Source organism: Pan paniscus, chromosome 4, assembly GCF_029289425.2.
Source record: "Pan paniscus chromosome 4, NHGRI_mPanPan1-v2.0_pri, whole genome shotgun sequence".
Lineage (NCBI taxonomy): Eukaryota > Metazoa > Chordata > Mammalia > Primates > Hominidae > Pan > Pan paniscus.
In genome coordinates, this window is record NC_073253.2 from 149,907,600 (window position 1) to 149,931,882 (window position 24,283).

Here is a 24,283-nt window from a genome sequence, read left to right on the forward strand (position 1 = left end):
CAGCTACTAGGGAGGCTGAGGCAGGAGAATTGCTTAAATCCAGGAGGCGGAGGTTGCATTGAGCTGAGATCACACCACTGCACTCCAGCCTGGGCGACAAGAGCGAGGCTGTGTCTCAAAATAAATAAATAAATAAAAATTGATTGTAGTGACAGTTGCACAACTCTGTTAATATACTAAAAACAATTGAATTTACATTTTAGATGGGCAAATTATATTGTGTGTGATTATATCTCGGTAAAGCTGAAAAAAAGGAAATATCTAATTCACCAATGAATCTGCCAAGCTAGTTTAATAAATAAAACTAGTGAATGAATAGCTGTTTCCCTTGCAGTTGACAAAAATATGCCCTAGTTCCAAAGTCTAAAATGAATTCCCTTGACTGTCTCAGGGGCATGCTTGCGCCTAGCTCTCGGGAACCCATTAGTGTACTAATAAGAAACCTGATAATTCAGTCAATAATTCCTGAGGTTGTCAGTGCCACTCCGGAAGAAGAGAGAAATGCACAGACCATTTCTTCTGATACAAGCTGTGGGATTGCAGAGCGAGGGGCCGCCAGGATGTTCTGCCTGGAAAAGGGCCCCTGGAGATCTCACTGTGGTCTGTTCCCACTTGGCTAATCTTGAGTCATTTATGTGGGCTTATCTGACTATTCCTGTTTTTCCCCTCACCCTGGACATTCAGAAGGACTGTTGTAGTTAAAGCTCCAGAATAAAGTAACTCCTGAGGTTCTGTGGGAATAATTTCACTGTGAAGGACACAAACACTTCAATGGATGTCAGTCACATGTCAGGGAAGGAGTGCTTGTTTAAAATAAAGATTCTTGGGCCCCATTCCTGGAGATTCAAACTTTGTAAGACTAGGATAAGGCCATGGACTCTGCATTTTAAATAAAGCATTAGGCCAGGTGTGGTGGCTCATGCCTGTAATTCCAGCACTTTGAGAGGATGGCTTGAAGCCAGCAGTTCAAGACCAGCATGGGCAACATAGCAAGACCCCTCTTTCTACAAAAAAAAAAAAAATTTAAATAATTAAAACATAAATAAATAAAGCATCTGAAGTGTTCCTGAAACAGGGGACTACTGGCCATGTGAGAGACACCGACCTAACTAAAGAATAGACAGGAGAAATTGAACATGTACATTATCTCAGGCATAAAAATGGGTTTGCTTAGGGATCTTAGAGACCATTGAATTGAGTAGTTTTCGTACTGTGTCCACAGGAACTCCTTAGGGCTCCATGGAACACCTGGAGGGGACTGTTGAGTGGTGGAGGGACCGAGGTACAAATGGGTCTACCCCAGCACATGCCCCTTCAACAGCTCCATTTTAATCCATTTTCTATACTGGAGATTGAGTTCTATTGCTTAAAAACCACTAAGCCTGCCCTGTCCCTCCTATGCAAGTGGAGAAACTGAGGCCCGGAGAGGAAAACACGTTTTCCCAAGGCGATGGCAGAACCAGAACTGATTCCAGGACTCTTATTCCCATCCAGAGCCCTTCCCATTAGGGAATTCCAGTTTTTGATACATCCATTCATTTTTGGGTGGCTTTTCCTCTCTGCCTCCAGCAAATCTCACATAAGACAGCAGGGCCTGGACTAGGGTGAGGGGAATGAGGTAACTGCCTCAGGCACAAAATTTTGACAGGTGCAAAAAAATTCAGTAATCAAATAATATTTTAATACAATATTTCAAAAATCAAAATTAATGCAAAAAGGTATGATGAACAAAATGCCCAAATTTTAAATAAAAGCAGGATCAGTAGTTCTAATTTTTCCTTTTGCCCTGAGCTCCAAGATGGCTATATTCTGCACTATTATTCACCCTGCCTTTATTTAAAATTTGGGTATTTGAGTCATTGTGTGTTTTTTCATATTAATTTTCATCTTATAAAATATTGTGGCTGGCCGCAATGGCTCACACCTGTAATCCTGGCACTTTGAGAGGCTGAGGTGGGAGGATCACTTGAGTCCAGGAGGTTGAGGCTGCAGTGAGCCATGATCGTGCTACTGCACTCCAGCCTGGGCAACAGAGTGAGACCCTGTCTCAAATGAAATAAAATATTGCATTAAAGTATTATTTATCTAGATTACTGAGATGATATTGTTGTTGTGGTTTGAGACAGGGTCTTGCTCTATCACCTTTGTTGTTGTTGTTTGAGACAGGGTCTCGCTCTATCACCCAGGCTGGAGTGCAGTGTTGCAATCTTGGCTCACTGCAGCCTTGACCTCCCAGGCTCAAGCGATCCTCCCACCTCAGGCTCCCAAGTAGCCGGGATTACAGGTACATGCCACAATGCCTGGCTAATTTTTAAGATTTTTTGTTTAGCCGGGGGTGGTGGCACGTGCCTGTAATCCCAGCTACTGGGGAGGCTGAGGCAGGAGAATCGCTTGAACCCAGGAGGCAGAAACTGCAGTGGGAGCCGAAATCACACCACTGCACTCCACACTCCAGCCTGGGTGTCAGAGAGAGACTCCATCTCAAAAAAAAAGAAAAAAATATTTGTAGAGATAGCATCTCGCTATGTTGTCTAGATTGGTTTTGAACTCCTGGGCTCAAGATATTCTTCCTCCTCAATCTCCCAAAGTGTTGGGATTACAGTTGTGAGCCACTGTGCTCGCTCTGAGTTGGTGTTTTCTTTTGTTTTTTGTTTGTTTGTTTGTTTTTTGTCTTAATTTAGTGCCAATGGCAAGTGCCTCACTTGCCTTACCCTTACCTGGGCCCTATAAAACAGGTCTTTTGGCAGACAGCTAAGTAACGCCCCATTGCCCTCTGGGAATCCCTCCAGATCCTATCACTTCGTTTGTCTGACAGAATTGATGTTTACTTGGTCTCAATGTGACATTGCTTTTGTCACCTGACCTGCAGAGAGGTTTGCATTTTACAGTGGATATTTGTTTTGCTGACCCAGCAAAAGTCTCCCTTCTGGCAACAGAAACAATATGTTGCTTGGGAAGCCTCCCCTCCCCATGTTCAGAGCTGACTCCAGCCCATAGGGAAAGGTGGGCCCATGACTCAGCTCTGCCAGTCAGACCCCCTGGTCACAGTGATGGGCCAGGAATAGATATGTGACTCAGTTACAGCCAATGAGACTCAATTCTGGGGATATGGTCCGAACTTTGGGGAGGGAAACTTTCTCTTTTTTTTTTTTTTTTTTTGAGACAGAGTATCGCACTGTTGCCTGGGCTGGAGTGCAGTGGTGTGATCTCAGCTCACTGCAACCTCTGCCTCCCAGGTTGAAGCTATTCTACTGCCTCAGCCTCCTGAGTAGCTGGGATTATAGGCGCCTGCCACCACGCCCAGCTAATTTTTTATATTTTTAGTAGAGATGGGGTTTCACTATGTTGGCCAGGCTGGTCTCGAATGCCTGACCTCGTGATCCACCCCCGTCGGCCTTCCAAAGTGCTGAGATTACAGGTGTGAGTCACTGCACCTGGCCAAACTTTCTCTTTTATCTGTAGTAGCTGAGAAGTTAGGATGTAAGCCACCATTGTGGACCTGAGCCTTTTTGTGACAGGAGCTCCCACAGACACAGCAGGATTGAGTGATGGAGACAGGGAGGAGACATCCTGATGATACTGCTTGAGCCACTGGGTCTACTGTGTACAAAGAAGTCTACCCTCTGGACTTAATGGGTGCGTGGGCCAACTCTTGCCTAAATGGTTTGAGTTATGCCTCTGTCACTTAGATGGTTCATTCCCTCTCACCTGCATTCTGGCCAGGTTGGCCCCAGGAGATGTTTAGTGGAGCCCAGCACCTATCACTAGAGTTCTGCCCTAAGTATCTTCAAGTGGCCAGGTGCGGTGGCTCATGCCTGTAATCCCAGTGCTTTGGGAGGCCAAGGTGGGCAAATCACCTGAGGTCAGGAGTTCGAAACCAGCCTGGCCAACATGGTGAAACCCCATCTCTACTAAAAATACAAAAATTTCCCGGGCGTGGTGGTGGGCACCTGTAATCACAGCTACTAGGGATGCTGAGGCAGGGGAATTTCTTGAACCCAGGAGGCGGAGGTTGCAGTGAGCCAAGACCATGCCATTGCACTCCAGCCTGGGCAACACGAACGAAACTCCATCTCAAAAAAAAAAAAAAACTTCAAGTGGTGGCATTTAAATTACCCTTCATTCAAGGGCAGCCTTACAAGGCAAAAGGCATTGATAGCAACAACTCTAGAAAGCATGACTGAGCATTGGTGCCATTGTCAGGTCCTGTAATACATATTTACACATCCACTTATTTGTCCTCTAACAACTCTGTGAAGTAGGTTACACTATTACTTGTAGGCTGAAATACAGTTTATCTACCCCCAAGCTAACTGTCCCAAATCACCAACCAGAGGCAAAGAGAGGACACTGGTTGTGCTGGGCGAGATGGCTCACGCCTGTAATCCCAGCACTTTGGGAGGCCGAGGTGGGCGGATCACGAGGTCAGGAGTTCGAGACCAGCCTGGCCAATATGGAGAAACCCCATCTCTACTATAAATACAAAAAAAATTAGCCGGGCGTGGTGGCGCGTGCCTGCAGTCCCAGCTACTCAGGAGGCTGAGGCAGGAGAATCGCTTGAACCCGGGAGGTGGAGGTTGCAGTGAGCCAAGATCGCACCACTGCACTCTAGCCGGGGCAACAGAGTGAGACGCTGTCTCAAAAAAAAAAAAAAAAAAAAAAAGAGAGGACACTGGTTAACCAGCAGATGAGCCTGCTTTCCCCCATTTTGTCTCTTTTGTAAACGGATAGTTTTTCTAGGAGGCAGACTCTTTCTAAGAACAGCTGCGCTGGGCGTTATAGCAAACTCCTATCTATACACTTTCAGCATCTTGAAATAAAGGACCTTATGCCAGTTGCCTTTGGCCTGGGAATGGGTCAGCACCTAGGGTAGCTCAGGCCTTCATGATTGGCAGGTGGACTGACCAACTGACTGGGGCCCCTTTGCCATCTGCACTCATTTTGACTGTGGCCATTTTTGTAATCTATGCTTATTTATTCATTCAACAGGCTGCGCATGGGGGCCTCTCTAATCCCAGCACTTTGGGAGAATGAGGCAGGAGACTCACTTGAGCCCAGGAGTTCAAGGCTGTAGTGAGCTATGATTGTACCACTGCACTCCAACCTGGGAGACAAAGTGAGACCTTGTCTCTAAAAAACATTTTTTTGTTTATTTTCAGATGGAATCTTGCTCTGTCTCCCAGGCTGGAGTACAATGGCACCATCTCTGCTCACTGCAACCTCCGTGACCTGGGCTCAAGCAATTCTCCTGCCTTAGCCTCCGGAGTAGCTGGGATTACAGGCGCCCACCACCATGCCCAGCTAATTTTTGTATTTTTAGTAGAAATGGGGTTTCACTATGTTGGCCAGGCTGGTCTCGAACTCCTCACCTCAGGTGATCCGCCCGCCTCAGCCTGCCAAAGTGCTGGGAATACAGGCATGAGCCACCGCGCCCAGCCAAAATTTTTTTAAATAAATAAATATACATTCAACAAGCATTGATTGAGTGCCAGCTATATGCTAGGTACCATTTCAAGCACTGGGGATATAACAGTGAACAACACTAGGGGCAATGTATACCCCCAGGGAGCTGGTGGTCTTGTCAGAGAGGCACACATTAAGCAAATGATTGCATGTGCAATTCTTTAACCCATTTCCCATTTACCCCCAGAAATGAACACTGGCAACAAGCTGCACTTTTTTTCTAAACGAGAAATGGGTTAATTACAAGTACGATAAGCACTGAGAAGGAAAAGTTCGTGGTGTTAATGGGAGTGTGCAAATGGGTATCCTAAGTCCGTTGACTGTGAGACTAAGCAATTTTCTTCATTTGGCAGGTATGTTTGATTGACAGGGCTAGGGACAGTGTTAGGTGGTGAGTGCTGGTCAAAGAATAGGGAACAGGCTGGGCGTGGTGGCTCATGCCTGTAATCCCAGCACTTTGGGAGGCCAAGGTGGGTGGACCACTGGAGGTCAGGAGTTCGAGATCAGCCTGGCCAACATTGTGAAACCTGGCCCCTACTAAAAATACAAAAATTAGCTAGGTGTGGTGGCTCACGCCTGTAATCCCAGCTACTTGGGAGGCTGAGGCATGAGAATTTCTTGAACCTGGGAGGCAGAGGCTGCAGTAAGCCGAGATCGTGCCATTGCACTCCAGCTTGGGCGACAGGAATGAAACCCTGTCTCAAAAAAAAAAAAAAAAAAAAAAAAAAAAAAGCTTCTGCACAGCAGAAACTATAACAGAATAAATAGACAACCTACAGAACAGGAGAAACTATTTGTAAACTATGCATTCGAAAAAAGAGCTACTATCCACAATCTATAAGGGGACTTAATAAATTAACAAGCAAAAAACAACTCCATTAAAAAATGGACAAAGGACAGGGCCGGGCATAGTGGCTCATGCCTGTAATTCTAGCACTTTGAGAGGCTGAGGCTGGTGAATCACCTGAGATCAGGAGTTTGAGACCAGCCTGGCCAACATGGAGAAACCCTGTCTCTACTAAAAATACAAAAATTAGCTGGGCCTGGTGGCATGCGCCTGTAATCCCAGCTACTCGGGAGGCTGAGGAAGGAGAATCATGTGAACCTAGGAGGCGGAGGTTGCAGTGAGCTGAGATTACGCCACTGCACTCCAGCCTGGGCGACAGATCAAGACTCCGTCTCAAAAAAAAAAAAAAAAAAAGGCAAAGGACATGAAAAGACACTTCTCAAAAGAAAACATACACACAGCCAACTAGCATATGAAAAAATGCTCAACATCACTAATCAGAGAAACGCAAATCAAAACCATGATGAGATACCAACTTACACCAGTCAGAATGGCTGTTATTAAAAAGTTAAAAAATAGGCTAGTCTGAAGATAGTGAGTTATCTCGATTGTTCACAGCCAGTTACAGATCAAACTCCTTGTTCTTTTTATTTATTTATTTATTTATTTATTTATTTATTTGAGATGGAGTCTCGCTCTGTCACCCAGGCTGGAGTGCAAGTGGTGCAGTATCAGCTCACTGCAACCTCTGCCTCCCAGGTTCAAGGGATTCTCCTGCCTCAGCCTCCCGAGTAGCTGGGATTACAGGCACCTGCCACCACACCGGGTGAAGTTTGTATTTTTCTAATAAAGACCAGGTTTCACCATGTTGGTCAGGCTGGTCTCGAACTCCTGACCTCAGGTGATCTGGCTGCCTTGGCCTCCCAAAGTGCTGGGATTACAGCCATGAGCCACAGCGCCCGGCCAAACTCCTTGTTCTACTCTTTCCGCCTTCTCACTACTGCACTTGACTGTCTTTAAAAAAAAAGGCAAAAAAATAACAGATGCTAGTGAGGTTGCAGAGAAAAGGGAAAGCTTATACACTGTTGGTAGGAATGTAAATTAATTCAGTCACTGTGGAAAGCAGTTTGGGGATTTCTTAAAGAACTTAAAACAGAACTATATATCAAAAACAAAATAAATCATTTTATCAAAAAGACATATACACTCACATGTTAATCACAGCACTATTCACAATAGCAAAGACGTGGAATCAACCTAGACACCCACCAACGGTGGACTGGATAAAGAAAATGTGGTACATATGGCCGGGCGCGGTGGCTCACGCCTGTAATCCCAGCACTTTGGGAGGCTGAGGTGAGCAGATCACCTGAGATCAGGAGTTCCAGACCAGCCTGGCCAACATGGTGAAACCCCATCTCTACTAAAAATCAAAAATTAGCTGGGCATGGTGGCAGGGACCTATAATCCCAGCTACTTGGAGGCTGAGGCAGGAGAATCACTTGAACCTGAGAGGCGGAGGTTGCAGTGAGCCAAGATGGCACCACTGCACTGCAGCCTGGGAGACAGAGTGCGACTTTGTCTCAAAATAATAATAATAATAATAATAATAATAATAAAATGTGGTACATATACACCATGGAATACTACACAGCCATACAAAAAGAATGAAATCATGTCCTTTGCAGCAACATGGATGGAGCTGGAGGTCATTATCCTAAGCAAGTTAATACAGAAACAGAAAACCAAATAACCACATGTTCTCACTTGTAAGTGGGAGCTAAACTTTGAGTACATAGGGCCTCAAAGATGGAAATGGTAGACACTGAGGATTTACTTGAGAGTGGAGGGTGGGAGGAGGGTGACGATTGAAAAGCTACCTATCCTGTACTATGCTTGTTACATGGGTGATTAAATAATCTGTACACCAAACCCCTCTGACTCACAATTTACGTATATAACAAACCCACACACGCATCCCCTGAACCTAAAATAAAAGTTGGAAAGTTGGAAAAAAAAAACACAAAAAACTTAACCTAAAGTAATCAGAAACAGAAGTAGCCAATAAAGTAGGGACTTGTCTATAAGGTAAACAAACAAAAAAAGAGGCAATTTTATAACTGCGACAAACCAGATAATTTTTAAATTTTGCTCCTGCATTTTCCCAGTAAATACTTGCCTCTGACACTTTGTCATTGAAAAAAAGAAATAAATCTCTATTTCACACCATCCCCCCACATTTATGGTCCCAAAATAAAAAGTAACATAATTTATTCATTTTGGTTGTTTTCAGTTCTTCCAACTTAAAAAAATGCTTTTGTCTGTCTCTTAATGGCTAGAGTTTCTCTTGTGTATATATCCAGTCATAGAGTTTTTGGATCATGGAGTATTCCTGAATTGCTCTCAAAAGTTGTAGGGCCTGGGAGCAGTGACTCGAGCCTGCAATCCCAGCACTTTGGGAGGCTGAGGTGGGAGGCCAGGAGTTTGAGAATAGCCTTGGCAATACAGCCAGACCCTATCTCTAAAAAAAAAGTTTTAATGTAAAATAAATAAAATATCATTAAGAACTCATGGATTTAAATACGTTTGATATTTTTCATCCCCTTGCAGTTATTTTCTTTACTGATACTCAAGGAGTCCTGACTGTGACCAATGGGAGTCTCTTTGACACAACTCTATCTTCATTGATTTGTGACACTAGAAAATAAAGTACATATTGTACATTTTCTGCCTCAAAGCTGGAATTGGCTACTTATTTTTTCAAAGACACCTTGGTTCCTTTTAGTGGAAAGTAGTATTTAGAGACCACAGTCTGGGCACTATAAGTGCTCACTATTTGCTAAAGCAGCAGTCCTTAACCTTTTTGGCACCAGGGACCAGTTTTGTGGAAGACAATTTTTCCACAGCCGGGGTGGGGGGGATGGTTTCAGGATGATTCAAGCACATTACATTTATTGTGCACTTTATTTTTATTATTATTATATTGTAATATGTTCAATTTTCTGCAACTAGACGGTCCCATTTGGGGGTGATGGGAGATAGTGACACCCAAAGTGGGTTGCTTACGTCCAGTCTACTCCGTAATCTTGTTTTGGTTGCTGACACTGCAGAAAACCCTGCTTCACAAGGATATGCTGTTGGAAACGGAAGGAAGCAGGCTTTTCAGTGCTTTTGTGGCAGTCTCAGGATATTTCGCCTTGACTTTAATCCAGAACGTATGGAGATTTGAAGTCCCAAACATACTTTTAAGGCCACCGTCATTTGCCCTCTCAAGCAGTTGATCCGCTTCTAGCATGGACAATGTCAAGTCACTTGGCTTATTCACAAATGGGTCGCGGATCCATTCCTTCCCAGTTCGGGGGTCTTTTGTGGTTGAAAAGTAATGCTCAAACTCTTTTGAAAGCTGAGATAGGTGATCATGCACCAGCTGAGAGAAAGAAGGCACTGGCTCAGTCTCTTTCTTTCAAAAATCTCTGCTAATGCTTGAAACCTATCAGAAATCCCAATGCTCACTCGTCGCCCCCATAATTCCAGTTCGGCTTTGAATGCAGCCACTTTATCTGCGAACTTGAACATAGTGGTTGTTGTCCCCTGAAGTGACAGATTGAGTTCATTGAGCAGGTTGAATATGTCACACAAGTTTTGCAACCCATTCTGTGTCACTGACATATGCTGCCAGTGGTGACTGTTTTTCTAAAAGAAATCTCTTGTAACTCAGAAACTCTGGCCAGTGAGCTACCTTTAGAAAGCCATTTCACATCTGTGTATAAGAGAAGACATGTGTGCTCTGTGTCCATTTCCTCACAGAGCTGCACAAACAGATGTGAGTTAAGGGCATGTACTATAATGTGGCTGATCATTTTAATTACGTTCTGCAAAATGTTTTTTGTTGTTGTTGTTGTTTTGAGACAGAGTTTCATTCTTGTTGCCCAGGCTGGAGTGCAATGGTGATCTCGGCTCACCACAACTTCCACCTCCTGGGTTCAAGCGATTCTCCTGCCTCAGCCTCCTGAGTAGCTGGGATTATAGGCATGCACCACCACACCCAGCTAATTTTGTATTTTTAATAGAGACGGGGTTTCCCCATGTTGGCTAGGCTGGTCTCGAACTTCCGACCTCTGGAGATCCACCCACCTCAGCCTCCCAAAGTGCTGGGATTACAGGTGTGAACCACTGCGCCTGGCCTACAATGTTGTTAAGTTCAGGTGACATTTCAGCATTTCTCTATGGATCAAACAAGCATTGTTGCCTTGTTGTCAACATTGGTAGACTCGTCAACCTGGATTGCATACCACGGTGACTCATTAATCCTCTGTAACAATTGTGTCTCAATATCCTCTGCCAGTTCATCAATTTGTCCAGTTGTGGTGCTAGCCAAAAGAGGAACACGTGTCACCTTTTGAACTGCAGCCTCTCCCAAAAGTTCATGACAAATGTCCTTAGCAGCAGGCAGAATCAACTCTTCACCAATAGTAAAGGCTTCTTAGCTTTAGCAATGCAGTTAGCCACTAAGAATGATGCTCTCAGTGCAGACACATTTGATGAAGTGGTGGCCTTCAATAATTGCTTCTGCTCTTCATGTTCACATTCTTTTCTTTTGAAAACTCCAAAAGCTTGTCTTTTGATGCAGGGTGCTTGGCCTCCATGTGGTGAAGCAGTTTTGAAGGTTTCATGGCTTCATTGGATAGCCAGTCGCCACATATTATACAAAGCAGGCTTGGAGAATGTGAATCACGTGTTGCAATGAACCCATAATTTAAGTAGGACTCTTGGTATTTTCTTTTAAGTGCAGCTTTCTTTTTGTGGCAGTCTGAGTCTTCTGCTCTGTCATCATTGGTTCTTTCCGGCTTTTCAAAGAAGCTCTCCAGTGAGAATTTTTTTTTTTTTTTTTTTTTTTTTTTTTTTTTTTTACTCATTTTGGCTAGAGTTAGCTTGTGGGCTCACCAAAACTGTGACCAAGGCGAGTGTGCAGTGTGGGAAAGAGGCGCAGATGGAAGCAGTAAATAAAATAATGAGCGGGCCACGTATGGACTAAAATAAGTGTCAGATGCTGACCTAAAGCCTGCCACCAGATGCAGCTTAATTGTCACTTGCTACTCACTGATAGGGTTTTGATATGAGTCTGCAAGCAACTGATTTATTATGGTCTCTGTGCAATCAAACCTCTCTGCTAATGTTAATCTGTATTTACAGCCGCTCCCCAGTGCTAGCATCATCACCTCAATTCTACCCGAGATCATCAGGCATTAGGTTCTCATAAGGAGTGCACAACCTAGATCCCTGCCATATGCAGTTCACAATAGGGTTCAGGCTCCTATGAGAATCTAATGCTGCCGTTGATCTGACAGGAGGTGGAGCTCAGGGGGTAATGCAAGTGATGGGGAGCCGCTGTAAATACAGACAAGGCTTTGCTGGCTGCCCGCCACTCACCTCCTGCTGTGGGGCCCAGTTTCTAACAGGCCACAGACTGGTACCAGTCCATGGCCTGCGAGTTGGGGACCTCTGCACTAAAGGATTGGTCATTGTTTCTAGACCTGAAAACAGTAAACAGAGCTAGGGAATTCACTTAGTTTTTTTGTTTTCAGATCGGCTAAATAAAAAATTCATACTGAGAGGCCAGGCACAGTGGCTTATGCCTGTAATTCCAGTACTTTGGAAGGCCGAGGTGGGAGGATTGATTAAGCCCAGGAGTTGAAAACCAGCTTGGTCAATATAGTGAGACCCTATCTGTTAAAAAAAAAATTTAGGCCAGACACGGTGGCTCACACCTGTAATCCCAGCACTTTGGGAGGCCGATGTGGGCAGATCATGAGGTCAGGAGTTCGAGACCAGCCTGACCGACATGGTGAAACCCTGTCTCTACTAAAAATTCAAAAAATTAGCCGGGCATGGTGGCGTGCACCTATAATCCCAGCTACTCAGGAGGCTGAGGCAGGAGAATCGCTTGAACTCAGGAGGTGGAAGTTGCAGTGAGCCAAGATCGCGGCACAGCACTCCAGCCTGGGCAACAGAGTGAGACTCCATCTCAAAAAAAAAGAAAAAAGAAAACAAAAATCATACTGAAACCTCTAATACAAGCACAGGATTATGCGTTTTTTACTTAACCCCTTTCGTCTTTCGCTTGTATTTTTCTCCCACACCAAAAGTCCTGGTTCTCAGCAATACCAACAAACTCACTTGCTTTATTACATACTGTATATCCAACAGTCTCAGAATAATACCAAAGCTACTACTAACAATATGAGACTGAAAACAGGCAGCCCTTTTTAAAAATCAGAGTAAAAAATTCTGAAAATGAAAGTGGAAAGGAACCCCACAGGAAGGGTCTGTGCTGACCCCATGTGACAGTGTGGCCGTTTGCATTACTGCTGGAATTTTGAAGACTACTACATATTCCGTCAGTGTCAGGATTTTGTTCTTCAGTGTGGTACTTTTTTTTTTTTTTTTTTAAGATGGAGTCTCACTCTGTCGCCTGGGTTGGAGTGCAGTGGTGTGATCTTGGCTCACTGCAACCTCCAGCTCCCGGGTTCAAGCGATTCTCCTGCCTCAGCCTCCTGAGTAGCTGGGATTACAGGCATGCACCACCACACCTGGCTTTATTTTTGTATTTTTAGTAGAGATGGGGTTTCACTATGTTGGTCAGGCTGTTCTTGAACTCCTGACCTCATGATCCGCCCACCTCAGCCTCCCAAAGTGTTGGGATTACAGGCGTGAGCCACCGCACCCAGTAGTGTGGTACACTCTTAAAATCATAGTTCCTGCTGTCTGGGAGTTTACATATGTCTACAGAGTGGAAGAAGCATGAGATTATAGCAGTGTAGGCTACCAGAATGATTGTTGGGTTGGTAACCCAAGTATGCTGGTCACTCCGAAGCTTCAGTTTCCTTGTCTTCTACAAGAGGATAAAGAAAGGAAGGAGGAATTTACAAGAGGGAATCTTGGGCAAGTTGAATCATCTTTCTGAATTCTTGAATTACCTTCCAGGAATAGATAAGGAATAGATAAAATTCCTTATCTATTAAGAGGGGGTACAGGGATTGGACTATATTGTAGTGACAGCAGCTTTCTTTCTGTTCTCCAAACGTACCTGCTTCGGGGACCTTACACTTGGGGTTGGTTCTCTGTGCATTGAACACTCTTGCTCCAGCTCTTCCAATGTCTCGTTCCTTGTCATCATTCATGTCTCAGCTTTAATATCACCTCCCTAGGGAGGGCCTCCTGACCACATCATTGAAAATATCCATCCTCCATTACTTTATCATATCAACCTATTTCATTTTTGTGGAACTATTACCTATCTAATTGGCTTGTTTATATCTAGATCCCCTCTCTCCAGAATGTAAACTCAATAAAAGTAAGGTTCTTGACTTTCTTGTTCATTGATATGTCCCTAGGAACTAAAACAGAGCCTGACACATAATAGCTGCTGAATAATAATGCCTTTTGAATAATGAATGCCTGATAAATGACTGGATGAGCTATATAATCTCCAAAGTCTCTTTCAGCTTTAAACCCAAGATTATATACTCATTATAGTGAGTAGAGGATCACTAGCATGACTATACCATGCTACAGATGTGGAAACTGAGGCAGTGAGTGACTTGCCAAAGGCTTTGCAAACAGGAAAGTGGTGTGGTCCAACAGAACTGTATGGGAAGTCAAAAGCAGGAGACTCGGGTTTGGATCCTCACACCATCCCTCTCTGTCGACCTTCCTTGCAAGGGCTGTGTGAACTGGACAAGCCACTTCACCCCTCCAAGGACTCAGTTGTTCCACTGAAAAGAGAAGATGTACTAATAACTCTGCCCCAGGGTCACTGTGAGATCATGTAGTCTGAACCGCACTAAGCACTTTGCAGAGTGTTTTGCTCTTCCTTTAGCCCCAGCTTGTTTTCCAGGGTGGAGAGTGGAGGTGAGGAAGGAAGCCCAGGACCAGGGCTGTGGAGGAGGGGAGACTCAGCGGGTTGCCACCATTTGTTTACTCACCTGAGTCTCTCTGCCTCTAGCCTAGCTGTGCTCCCCGCTAAGGTAAAGAGGTGGGGTAGCTTTGCTCGGCCAATGAGCTGCCGTCGCTCTCTTAAAGGCACCCAGCGTCTGGAAGGAAAACTAGCCTGGCAACCTGGAGAGCTCCTGGGCCAGAGCCAGGAGGCAGCTGTGCGATCTGGATGTACCTAAACTCTCCAGGGCCACATAGTGACCCCAGGCCCTGGTCACTCCATGCTTTGGAGGGTGCTTTTGTCAAAGAGGCCTCCTTTCCCTCACCCAGAGCTGGATTTCCAAGAGGCTCCCATACCTAGCTGCCCTGGCAGACTCCCAGGGAGGAAAAACAGCGTGGCCTTGGCAGCTACCCCGAGGAAGGAACCCACAGGTGACAGGGAGAAGCCATTGCCATTCCCTGTCCTGGCCCCCTTCAGCAACCCTGGTGAGTCCTAGCACTCTGCGTTTCTTGAACCTCAGGACAGCAGGGTGTGGTAGGAAGATCCTTCTCCCTAGGGGCAGAAACCTTGGGTGCTGGTTCCAGCCCTGCTGTGTGACCCTGAGTGAGTCACTCCAGCTCTCTGAACCTCACATTCCCCATCTGGGAAAATGAGGAGCTCAAATTCCACTCTCAGCTTTCCTCTTTTATTGTTTTCCCTTGTCACACCCCTTGTTCTGAAAGATTTAAGTCTGTCAACTGCACCTGTTACATAATAATTTGTTAATTGGTTTTCCTCTTCTATGTTAATTGTGGCCCTGTAATAGCCAATCAGTGTTTTTTGGTTAGCAGAAACAAACCACTAAATTGATGCAGGTTTAGCCAAAAGCAGTGTAGTATTTTATTCTGTCTGTGAGATCTTATCTAGAGTTGATATTTGATTTTCATTTGACCTTTTGAAATATGAGAAATAGAGCATTTGTGAGTAATTTCCAGGGAATGGGGTCCCCAGGTGGGGAACTCCTAGATCTAGTTTGCATGGGGTTTATAAGCACACCAGCAAAATCCTGCCTTCACGCCCAAGCTGAGCTTTGGTCTCTGCAGTGCTGCCTCACACACAGGGTTCATTCTTGAAAGTGAAAGCTTTGGACTTAAAAACTTCCTATGTGGAGAGACTGCTCCCAGGAGTCCCCACAGTGAGTTTACCCCACCTCTAGCTGGCTGAGGCTAGGGAAGCCTGGTTGGGGGAGCTGAGGTCTCCCTCAGCCCTCCGTTAGGGTGTGGCCAGGAGGGTGATGGGAACAGGTAGGTATGAACACAGGGCCTGGAGGCCAGGAATATATGGTAGATACCGCTTGTGCTGAAAATCAGGAGCTAGGCCTGCAGTTCTGGTTCTGCACTGACTAGCTCTGTGACCTCAGGCAAATTGTTTACCTCTTTGAACTCAGTTTTCCCAGCTGCAAAATGGGGATTGTAATCTGGGCAATGCTTGCCTACCAGGATTGTTCTTATGACCAAACAAAGTCTGTTCCATGGAAGCTTAGATTCCACAGATTTTAAGATAAATTCAGATTTAAAAATACATTTTGGGATTGATGAGGTAAGGTAATGAATGTTTTGTAAAATGCGGCCTCTGTAGTAATTATTTTCTCCAATCACTGTGTGATAATAATTAATGTGATAAAGGAATTACTGATTATGATGGAATCGTGGCTGCTTGTTTAAATCCTTTTACTTTAAAAAAATACCATTTACTGGGACTTTTTGAAATGTACAATCATATAAACAAAAAGAAAGGGGAAATAGCTCACTGAGTCATGGTATTTTCTAACGACTCGTGGGATGGGAACCCAGTCCTGGAATGTGGCCCCTTTGGAAGCAGCAGGATAATACAGTGGTTAGAACAGGCATGTTGGAGTAGAGGATCTTGGGCTCAAATATATACTGTAAGACCTACTGATGACCCTGGGTGTAAGTCACTTTTCTTTTCAAAGCCCCTTCTGTGCAGTCACTTGAGCTTCAGCCACCCTGTTCTCTCCTTTCCCGCAGCTCCCTGCTGAGTAAATAAATCTCAGAGAATGTTGGTTTCAAGGGTTGTGGCAGCACCCTCTCTCGGGGTAGAGCCTATGGTAGAAGGAGTGGAGTGAAAGTGAAAGCCAAAACAGTTTCTAGGAATAGGGAACTCAGGCAGGTATTTGAGCAACAATGTGTGTGAGCGTTGTGCGCGTATATGCATGTGTGCATGTGCACAGGAGCTAATGAAATTAAAAATGAAGCCGGGTGCGGTGGCTCACGCCTATAATCCTAGCACTTTGGGAGGCTGAGGCAGGCAAATCATGAGGTCAGGAGTTTGAGACCAGCTTGGCCAACATGGTGAAACTCTGTCTCTACTAAAAATACAAAAAAATTAGCTGGGCGGAGTGGTGGGCACCTGTAATCCCAGCTACTCAGGAGGCTGAGGCAGGAGAATCGCTTGAACCCGGGAGGCAGAGGTTGCAGTGAGCCGAGATCACGACACTGCACTCCAGCCTGGGCGACAGAGCGAGACTCTGTCTCAAAAAAAAGAAGAAATTAAAGTGGAAGATTTTAAGGCCCCTGAAGGGTCATGTTAGCCAGTCCCTGCTCTGGGGCAAGCCTCTCTTTTTTTTTTTTTTTTTTTTTTTTGAGACAGTTTCACTTATTGCCCAGGCTGGAGTGCAATGGCTTGATCTCGGCTCACCGCAACCTCCGCCTCCCGGGTTCAAGCGATTCTCCTGCCTCAGCCTCCTGAGTAGCTGGGATTACAGGCATGTGCCACCACGCTCAGCTCATTTTGTATTTTTAGTAGGTCAGGCTGCTCTTGAACTCCCGACCTCAGGTGATCTGCCCGCCTCGCCTTCTCAAAGTGCTGGGATTAACAGGCGTGAGCCACCATGCCCGACCAAGCCTGTCTTTTAACCAACACTGAAACGTTGCTGCTGAACACCAGGGAAGACTCCTAAACGTTTTCCTTGGTAACCAGCCTTGGCATCTCAAAATCCTCCCAAGAGTGAATGCGGGGTGTGTGCGAGTATTTTTTGAGTGCCTTGGGTATCTGAATTAGAGTTCCAGGGTCACCGAGTGACCAAACCTTGGGGAAAAAATAGATTTGAAGTGGATGGACTAGGGAGCAGAAGGGATTGGGAATTCCTCCAATTAGGAACTTTAGTGGAGTAGCTATAGTTATTGCGTACCTACGATGAGCTAACAATTTTACTAGATGTTTTGAAGTCATTACCTTATTTATCCTCACAGTAGCCCATTTTACTATTCCCATTTTACAGGTGAGAGTATTGAAGCTCAGGGAGGCTACAAATCTTAAATAAAATTACTCAGACAAGCAGTGGCAGAACTCCGAATCAGGTCTTTATATGTCTAAATCTGGAGCCTGGGGCCCTTACCCCTTCCACCAGAAGTTACAAATCAGGCTAGACTGCAGTTCTTGGTTGTGTTTTCTTTGGCCTGCACAGTGGTGTTTTACTATTTTTTGTTTCTTTTTGAGATGGAGTTTTGCTGTGTTGCCCAGGTTGGAGTGGAATGGTGCAATCTCAGCCCACTGCACCCTCTGCCTCCCGGGTTCAAGCGATTCTTGTGCCTCAACATCTGTAGCAGCTGGGATTACAGGCGCCCGCCACCACGCCCAGCTATTTTTTTGTATTTTTAGTAGAGATGGGGTTTTGCCGTGTTGGCCAGGCTGGTCTCGAATTCCTGACCTCAGGTGATCTGCCCGCCTCAGCCTCCCAAAGTGCTAGGATTACAGGCATGAGCCACCATGCCCAGCCTTTTACTGTTTAAAAAGTTAGATGCCAACATTTTATTTTGTTTTGAGACAGAGAGTATCACTCTGTCACCCAGGCTGGAGTGCAGTGGAGCCATCTCGGCTCACTGCAACCTCCACATCCAGGGTTCAAGCGATCCTCCTGCCTCAGCCTCCCAAGTAACTGGGATTACAAGCATGCACCACCACACCTGGCTAATTTTTGTATTTTTAGTAGAGATGGGGTTTCACCATGTTGCCCAGGCTGGTCTCCAACTTTTGACCTCAAGTGATCCACCTGCCTTGGCCTCCCAAAGTGTTGGGATTACAGGTGTGAGCCACTGCACCCAGCTGATGGCAACATTTTAAAATGAGATCATTTGGCCAGGCACAGCAGCTCACACCTGTAATCCCAGCACTTTGCGGGGCTAAGGCAGGCAACTTGCTTGAATCCAGAAGTTTGAGACTGACCTGGGCGACATGGCAAACTCCGATCTCTACAAAAAATTCAAAAATTAGCCGGGCGTCATTGTGTGCACCTGTTGTCCCAGCTACTCAGGAGCTGAGGCAGGAGGATTTCCTTGAGCCAGGGAGGTGGAGGTTGCAGATAGCCAAGATCAAGCTGCTGTACTCCAGCCTGGGTAAGAGAATGAGACCCTGTCTCCAAAAAAAAAAAAAAGAAAAAGAAAAAAAAGGAGAGAGAGAGAGACAGACTATTTAATATAAAAATCTAGAGTCTAACATGTCTTTAAAAACCAGAAGAAAGATCTGGCACTATATGTCCACATTCTCATATGCCAACAACCAACTTGAGCTGCTGCTTTTAAACAGGGCTTGTGACATCTAGTTTGCTACAGTCCCTACCATTCCCTACTATTCTACCCAGCCTACTTTCTCATTTGTGATGCCAGCCTGGCCCCACAAGCCTGTGGTTATTCAACCTCTGCATTGCACTCTACTCCTTACTTACATAGCTGGGCCCTGGTCCTAGTGCTGGCTTGAACTGGCTGTGACATTAGGTAAGTTATGGCACCTGTTTGGGTTTCTGCTGTAACCTAGGCTAGCCATACTCTGAAATAACTTCCTAAGTGGCTTTCTGCATTGCTTTGCAAGAAACCACAAGTCTCCAACACATCTTGGCTACCTAGCTAATCTGAGTCCATGTAAATTATACCAGAAGTGACTGGTGTTATTCACTCTCTGTCACCATCACTTCACTGCTATTCTTTGTAACACAGGACATTTAGGGACAGGTAAGGCCTGGTGATATCAGTACTGGTAGGATGCCAATTCCCAATACTTTGATCAAAAAGTCTGACTTCCACGTGCCTCCACTCATCTGTTCCAGGAGGCCTAATTGAACCCTGAGGAGCTCTACTGAGATTTCAGCATCTGGGTGTCCTATTCTGACCCGATTTTTGCTACATGAGAGAAAATGTGTAGCCCAGGTGAGAATGTTCTCTCTTTCTCTGACACATATACACACACACACACACACACCTATGGGTTAGAAATAGCCTTTCGTTTTCTTTTTTCTTTTTAAGAGTCAGTGTTTCACTCTGTCACGCAGGCTGCAGTGCAGTGGCACCTTCTTAGCTCACTGCAGTCTCAAAATCCTGGGCTCAAGGAATCCTCCCACCTTAGCCTCCCTAGTAGCTGGGACTACAGGTGTAGGCCACCATGCCCAGCTAACTTAAAATTTTTTTTTTTGTAGAAACGGGGTCTCACTTTGTTGCCCAGCCTGGTCTCAAATTCCTCTTGTCAAATGAACCTCTTGCCTCAGCCTCCTGAGTTGCTGGGATTATAGGCAGAGCCACCTCACCAGCAGAAATAGACGCCTTTACAGGTCTCTGCATCTAACTAGTATCTTACTTGGGTTTCTGAGATCAGATCTTTAAAGCCATAGAATATCAGAGATGGAAATGTGGGTGGTGCCTTATCATCTATTCTTTTGTCTTTCTCTCTTTTCTTTTTTGTTCATTGATTTGTTCGAGATGGAGTCTTGTCATTTTGCCCAGGCTGGAGTGCAGTGGCGATTCACAGGTATGATCCCACTACTGATCAGCATGGGAGCACTGGAGTTTTGACCTGCTCCATTTCCAACCTGGGCCAGTTCACCCCTCCTTAGGCAACCTGGTGGCCCCCCATTCCAGGGAGGTCACCACATTGATGCCAAACTTAATACAGACACCTGATTAGCATATTGTGCTATACCCCAGAACTCTTGGACTCAAGTGATCCTCCTGCCTAAGCCTCCTAGGTAGCTGGGACCAGAGGCATAGGCCATTGTGCCCAGCTAGATCATCTAGTACAGTAATAGCAAATAGGCTCCACTTCATTTGCCAATTCCAGTCAACAAGTAGAGTGTTGAAAAGGCTTGGAAGCTACCTATGGGCATGGAATGATCAGACTCTGAGATCTCTCAACAATGTCTGTTGTGGGCATGGCAAGGGGGAATGGCAGTATCTATATTAGAAATTTGCTATCCTTGAGCCAGCCAATCTCCTTCTTACACAGATATGAAAGCTGGTGTGGGAAGGAGTGATGACTTGCCCAAAGTCATGTGGCAAGGCAAGGCAGAAGTAGATCCAGAAGCAGGGTCTCTCTTGACTTTTAAGCCATGATTGCTCCCACTGTATTAGCTCAGAGAAGAAAACTGAGGCTGGGAAGGGCAATGACTGAAGCAAGATTAGGACCTAGGAGTCCTGGGAAGCCTGGCTGGGATAGGGGCTAAGAAATTCAGTTCGGTGCCCCTAGCCTGAGCCCTGCCAGCCTGGCCTATTGGCCTCTGCTCCACTTCTCAGAGTCCCTTTACTCCTGTCCCAGTTTCCTGTCTCATTTTCCTCAGGTTCAGAGAGTGCACATCGAAGCAGAGGGGCCTCTGGGGATCCTAGGCCCTACATACCCTCTTTTGGCAGCCTTCAGCAAGCTCCCAGCTCCCTCTCTTCTGGAAGAGAAGTCCTAGGACAAGGGTTTTTAACCTTATTGATGTCATGGATCCCTTGACAATCTGCGAAACCTATGGGCTCCTTCTCAGAGTATTTTTAAATACCTAAAATACATAGGATGACAAAGGAAACCAATCATCCTGAAATACAACTATCAAAATAAAAGAAATTGCTATAGCAATATGTGATTCTTTATTAGTACATTAAAAATGAAGTCTAGTGGCAGATATAACTATTGTAGCCAGGCGTGGTGGCTCACGCCTGTAATTCCAGCACTTTGGGAGGCCGAGGTAGGTGGATCACATGAGGCCAGGAGTTTGAGACCAGCCTGACCAACATGGTGAAACCCCATCTCTACTAAAAATATAAAAATTAGCCGGACACGGTGGCACATGCCTGTAATCCCAGCTACACAGGAGCCTGAGGCATGAGAATCACTTAAGGCCAGGAGGCAGAGGTTGCAGTGAGCCGAAATTGTGCCACTGCACTCCAGCCTGGGTGACAAAGTGAGACTCTGTCTCAAAAAAAAAAAAAAAGATATAACTATGGTAATTTTAAAGTAACACTGGCAGGGCACGGTGGCTCATGCCTATAATCCCAGCACTTTGGGAGGCTGAGGCAGGTGGATTGCCTGACCTCAGGAGTTTCCGACCAGCCTGGGCAACAAGGTGAAACCCCGTCTCTACTAAAATACAAAAATTAGCCAGGCGTGATGGCATGTGCCTGTAGTCCCAGCTACTTGGGAGACTGAAGCAGGAGAATTGCTTGAACCTGGAAGGCGGAGGTTGCAGTGAGCCGAGATCGCACCACTGCACTCCAGCCTGGGCAACAGAGCGAGACTCTGTCTCAAAAAAAAAAAAAAATAATAATAATAATACTAACCATAGATGGCATTTTTGAAAGATCTGCAACAACCATAATGTGATATTAAAATATCTGTGATTTCTTTTGGTGACACAGTCACAGGAACTGCCAATACTGCTGTGGGTCATTGCCTACATTTATAACTAAACAAAATGCTGACTTGAGTTACAGGTTAGGGAAAATAAAGAGAGTGGTTTGTAATGGTTCATAACTGGAAAACAGAGGCTAGGTGTAGTGGCTCACACCTGTAATTCCAACACCTTGGGAGGCTGAGGTAGGAGGATCACTTGAGCCTGAGAGTTTGAGACAAGCCTGAGCAACACAGGGAAACTCTACCTCTAAAAATTTAAAAATTAGCCAGGTGTGGTGGCACATGTCTGCAGTCCCAGCTGCTCAGGAAGCTGAGGTGGGAGAATCACTTGAGCCCAGGAGCTTGAGGCTGCAGTGAGCTGAAATCGTGCCACTGCACTCCAGCCTGGGCAACAGAGAGAGACCATGTCTTGGGAAAAAAGAAAAGAGAAGAAAAAAAAATTATTTCCTTCCAAGTTCAGAGATACTCTGAATTCTATTTGTGGACCCAGGCTAAGAACCTCTGTTTTGGGAGGATCATGCAGGAGTCTGCTGGGCCAGTGGTTTGCAAACTGTGGGCTACGGAACCCTGGAGATTCTGGAAGTGTCAAGGAAGCTGTCAAACAGTGGATGTGTTGAGGTAGCAAGCGGGAAAACCATCCAATCAGATAGCCTCTGAGTCTGCATCCATAATCTCTGCTTCAGCTTGAGAAGGTTCTTTTCTATTTGAGTTCATTTCAGTGATCCATATGATTCCATTGTCTTAAAGAAAAAAAAAGGGGGGTGCTGGGCACGGTGGTTCACACTTGTAATCCCAGCTCTTTGGGAAGCTGAGGTGGGAGGATCACTAGATCCCAGGGGTTGGAGACTTGCCTGGGCAACATAGTGCAACCTCGTCTCTAAAAATATATATTTTATAGATTAGCCTGGCATGGTGGTGCACGTCTATAGTCCCAGCTACTCCAGAGGCTGAGGTGGGAAGATCCCTTAAGCCTAGGAGGTCGAGGTTGCAGTGAGCTATGATGGCACCATTACACTCCAGCCTGGGCGACAGAGCGAGACTCCGTCTCAAAAAAAAAAAAAAAAAAAAAAAAGTGTCAAGGATTCCTCTGTTTGTTTGAATGTTGAAAACGTTCATGTGGCCCCACCCACAGCTTCATATGACATAAAGGAAAGCCGAGGCTGAAAGAAGTGAAGGGGTCCTACGTTACCGTTACCATTTGGTGGCAGGTTTGGGGGTGTAGGGGAGGCCAGGGAAAGGAGCTGGGAAGCAGCTGGGCACAGGTGAACTTCCTTGTACCTCTTCCTGTGAGCCACTGCAGGGAAGCACCTTGTGTGGCTGAGTGCTGGGCCAAGAGTCAGGAAACTGGAATTCAACATCCTAGTTCTGCTGCTAAGGTTCCTCATTTGCAAAGTTTCTCATCTCAAGTTTCTCATTTGCAAGACGGAGATGATAATGCACAAGTGTTGAGAGAACCAATCCAGAGAAGGCTGTAAGGAACATAAGGCTGCGGTTAAAGGGGTTGTAATGTATTTGTCTCCACGGCCTGGCACCCTTTTCTCCATGCTCGTGGAGTGCTTTCTCTCCATACTGACAAACCAGATATTCTCTGTATCCTATGACAGTATCATCCCAGTCACCCAGCACAATGACACAGTCAGATTTATGGTTGAACGTCCAGTCACTCAGTCTACCACCTTACCTCCTAAATATCTCCTCTTCACTGTTTCCACTGCTATGGCATTATCTTTGGCCTTCATTTCTCTAACAGCCCCCAATTTCTCTCTGTGCCTCAGGCTGCCTTCCATGGAGCCAAAACACGTTCTGACCACGTCTTTCTTCTACTGTAAAGCCCTTAGTGACCCCTCACTGTGTGCAAGGCCAAGTCTAGCCCCTGCAGAATATGGCAACCCAGACTCCACATGATCTGCCTTCAGCTTCCCCGCCCTCTCCCTTTTTCCAGCATCCCTACCTCCTCCTGCAGGGAGGCTGCTGGACTCCTTTTGCTGTCTTCCCTCCCTGCCTTCTTCATTACCCAGACAATAGTGCAACACCAGGGAGCTATGAGAAGAGGAGATTCAGGAGCCTGGGAATATTGCTCTCCCCAGGCTGGTGGGTGGGCAGGAGGAAACTGAACATACATAGGACTCAGGAGTTCTGTTGATAGGTTAGAGAACAGGTGTGACCCTGCCCTCATTCTGGGCCAGACAGGGGTTATTTTCAGAGACCAGCCGGTAGCACATGGAGAGGTCACCTGCATAGTCAGGAAGAGTCTACCACTTCTATACTTACAGGAACCAGATCACCAGGAACAGGATATAGCCAGGCAGTGGAGAATTCATAGAATCCCTCATTCTTAGAATGTTAGAGGTGAAAGGGACCTCATGCATCTTTCCTAGGTTTTTTTTTTTTTTTTTTTTGAGACAGAGTCTCACTCTATTGCCCAGGCTGGAGTGCAGTGG

The 24,283-nt window shown here is 45.6% G+C and overlaps 1 protein-coding gene across 4 annotated transcripts in view; it reads left to right on the plus strand.

Moving 5' to 3' along the window:
- Positions 1-24,283, plus strand: part of LARP1 (La ribonucleoprotein 1, translational regulator) — a 129,646-nt gene that overhangs the window by 15,839 nt on the left and 89,524 nt on the right. Inside the window, exon 1 of one of the 4 annotated variants that reach the window (XM_057302369.1) lies at positions 19,365-19,387. The exons of the other annotated variants lie outside the window; for them this stretch is intronic. Within the exon in view, the coding sequence (XP_057158352.1) occupies positions 19,375-19,387 (13 nt within the window). The 5' untranslated portion in view covers positions 19,365-19,374. Of the gene's footprint in view, positions 1-19,364; positions 19,388-24,283 lie in introns of those variants that run through there. 4 annotated transcript variants of the gene reach the window in all.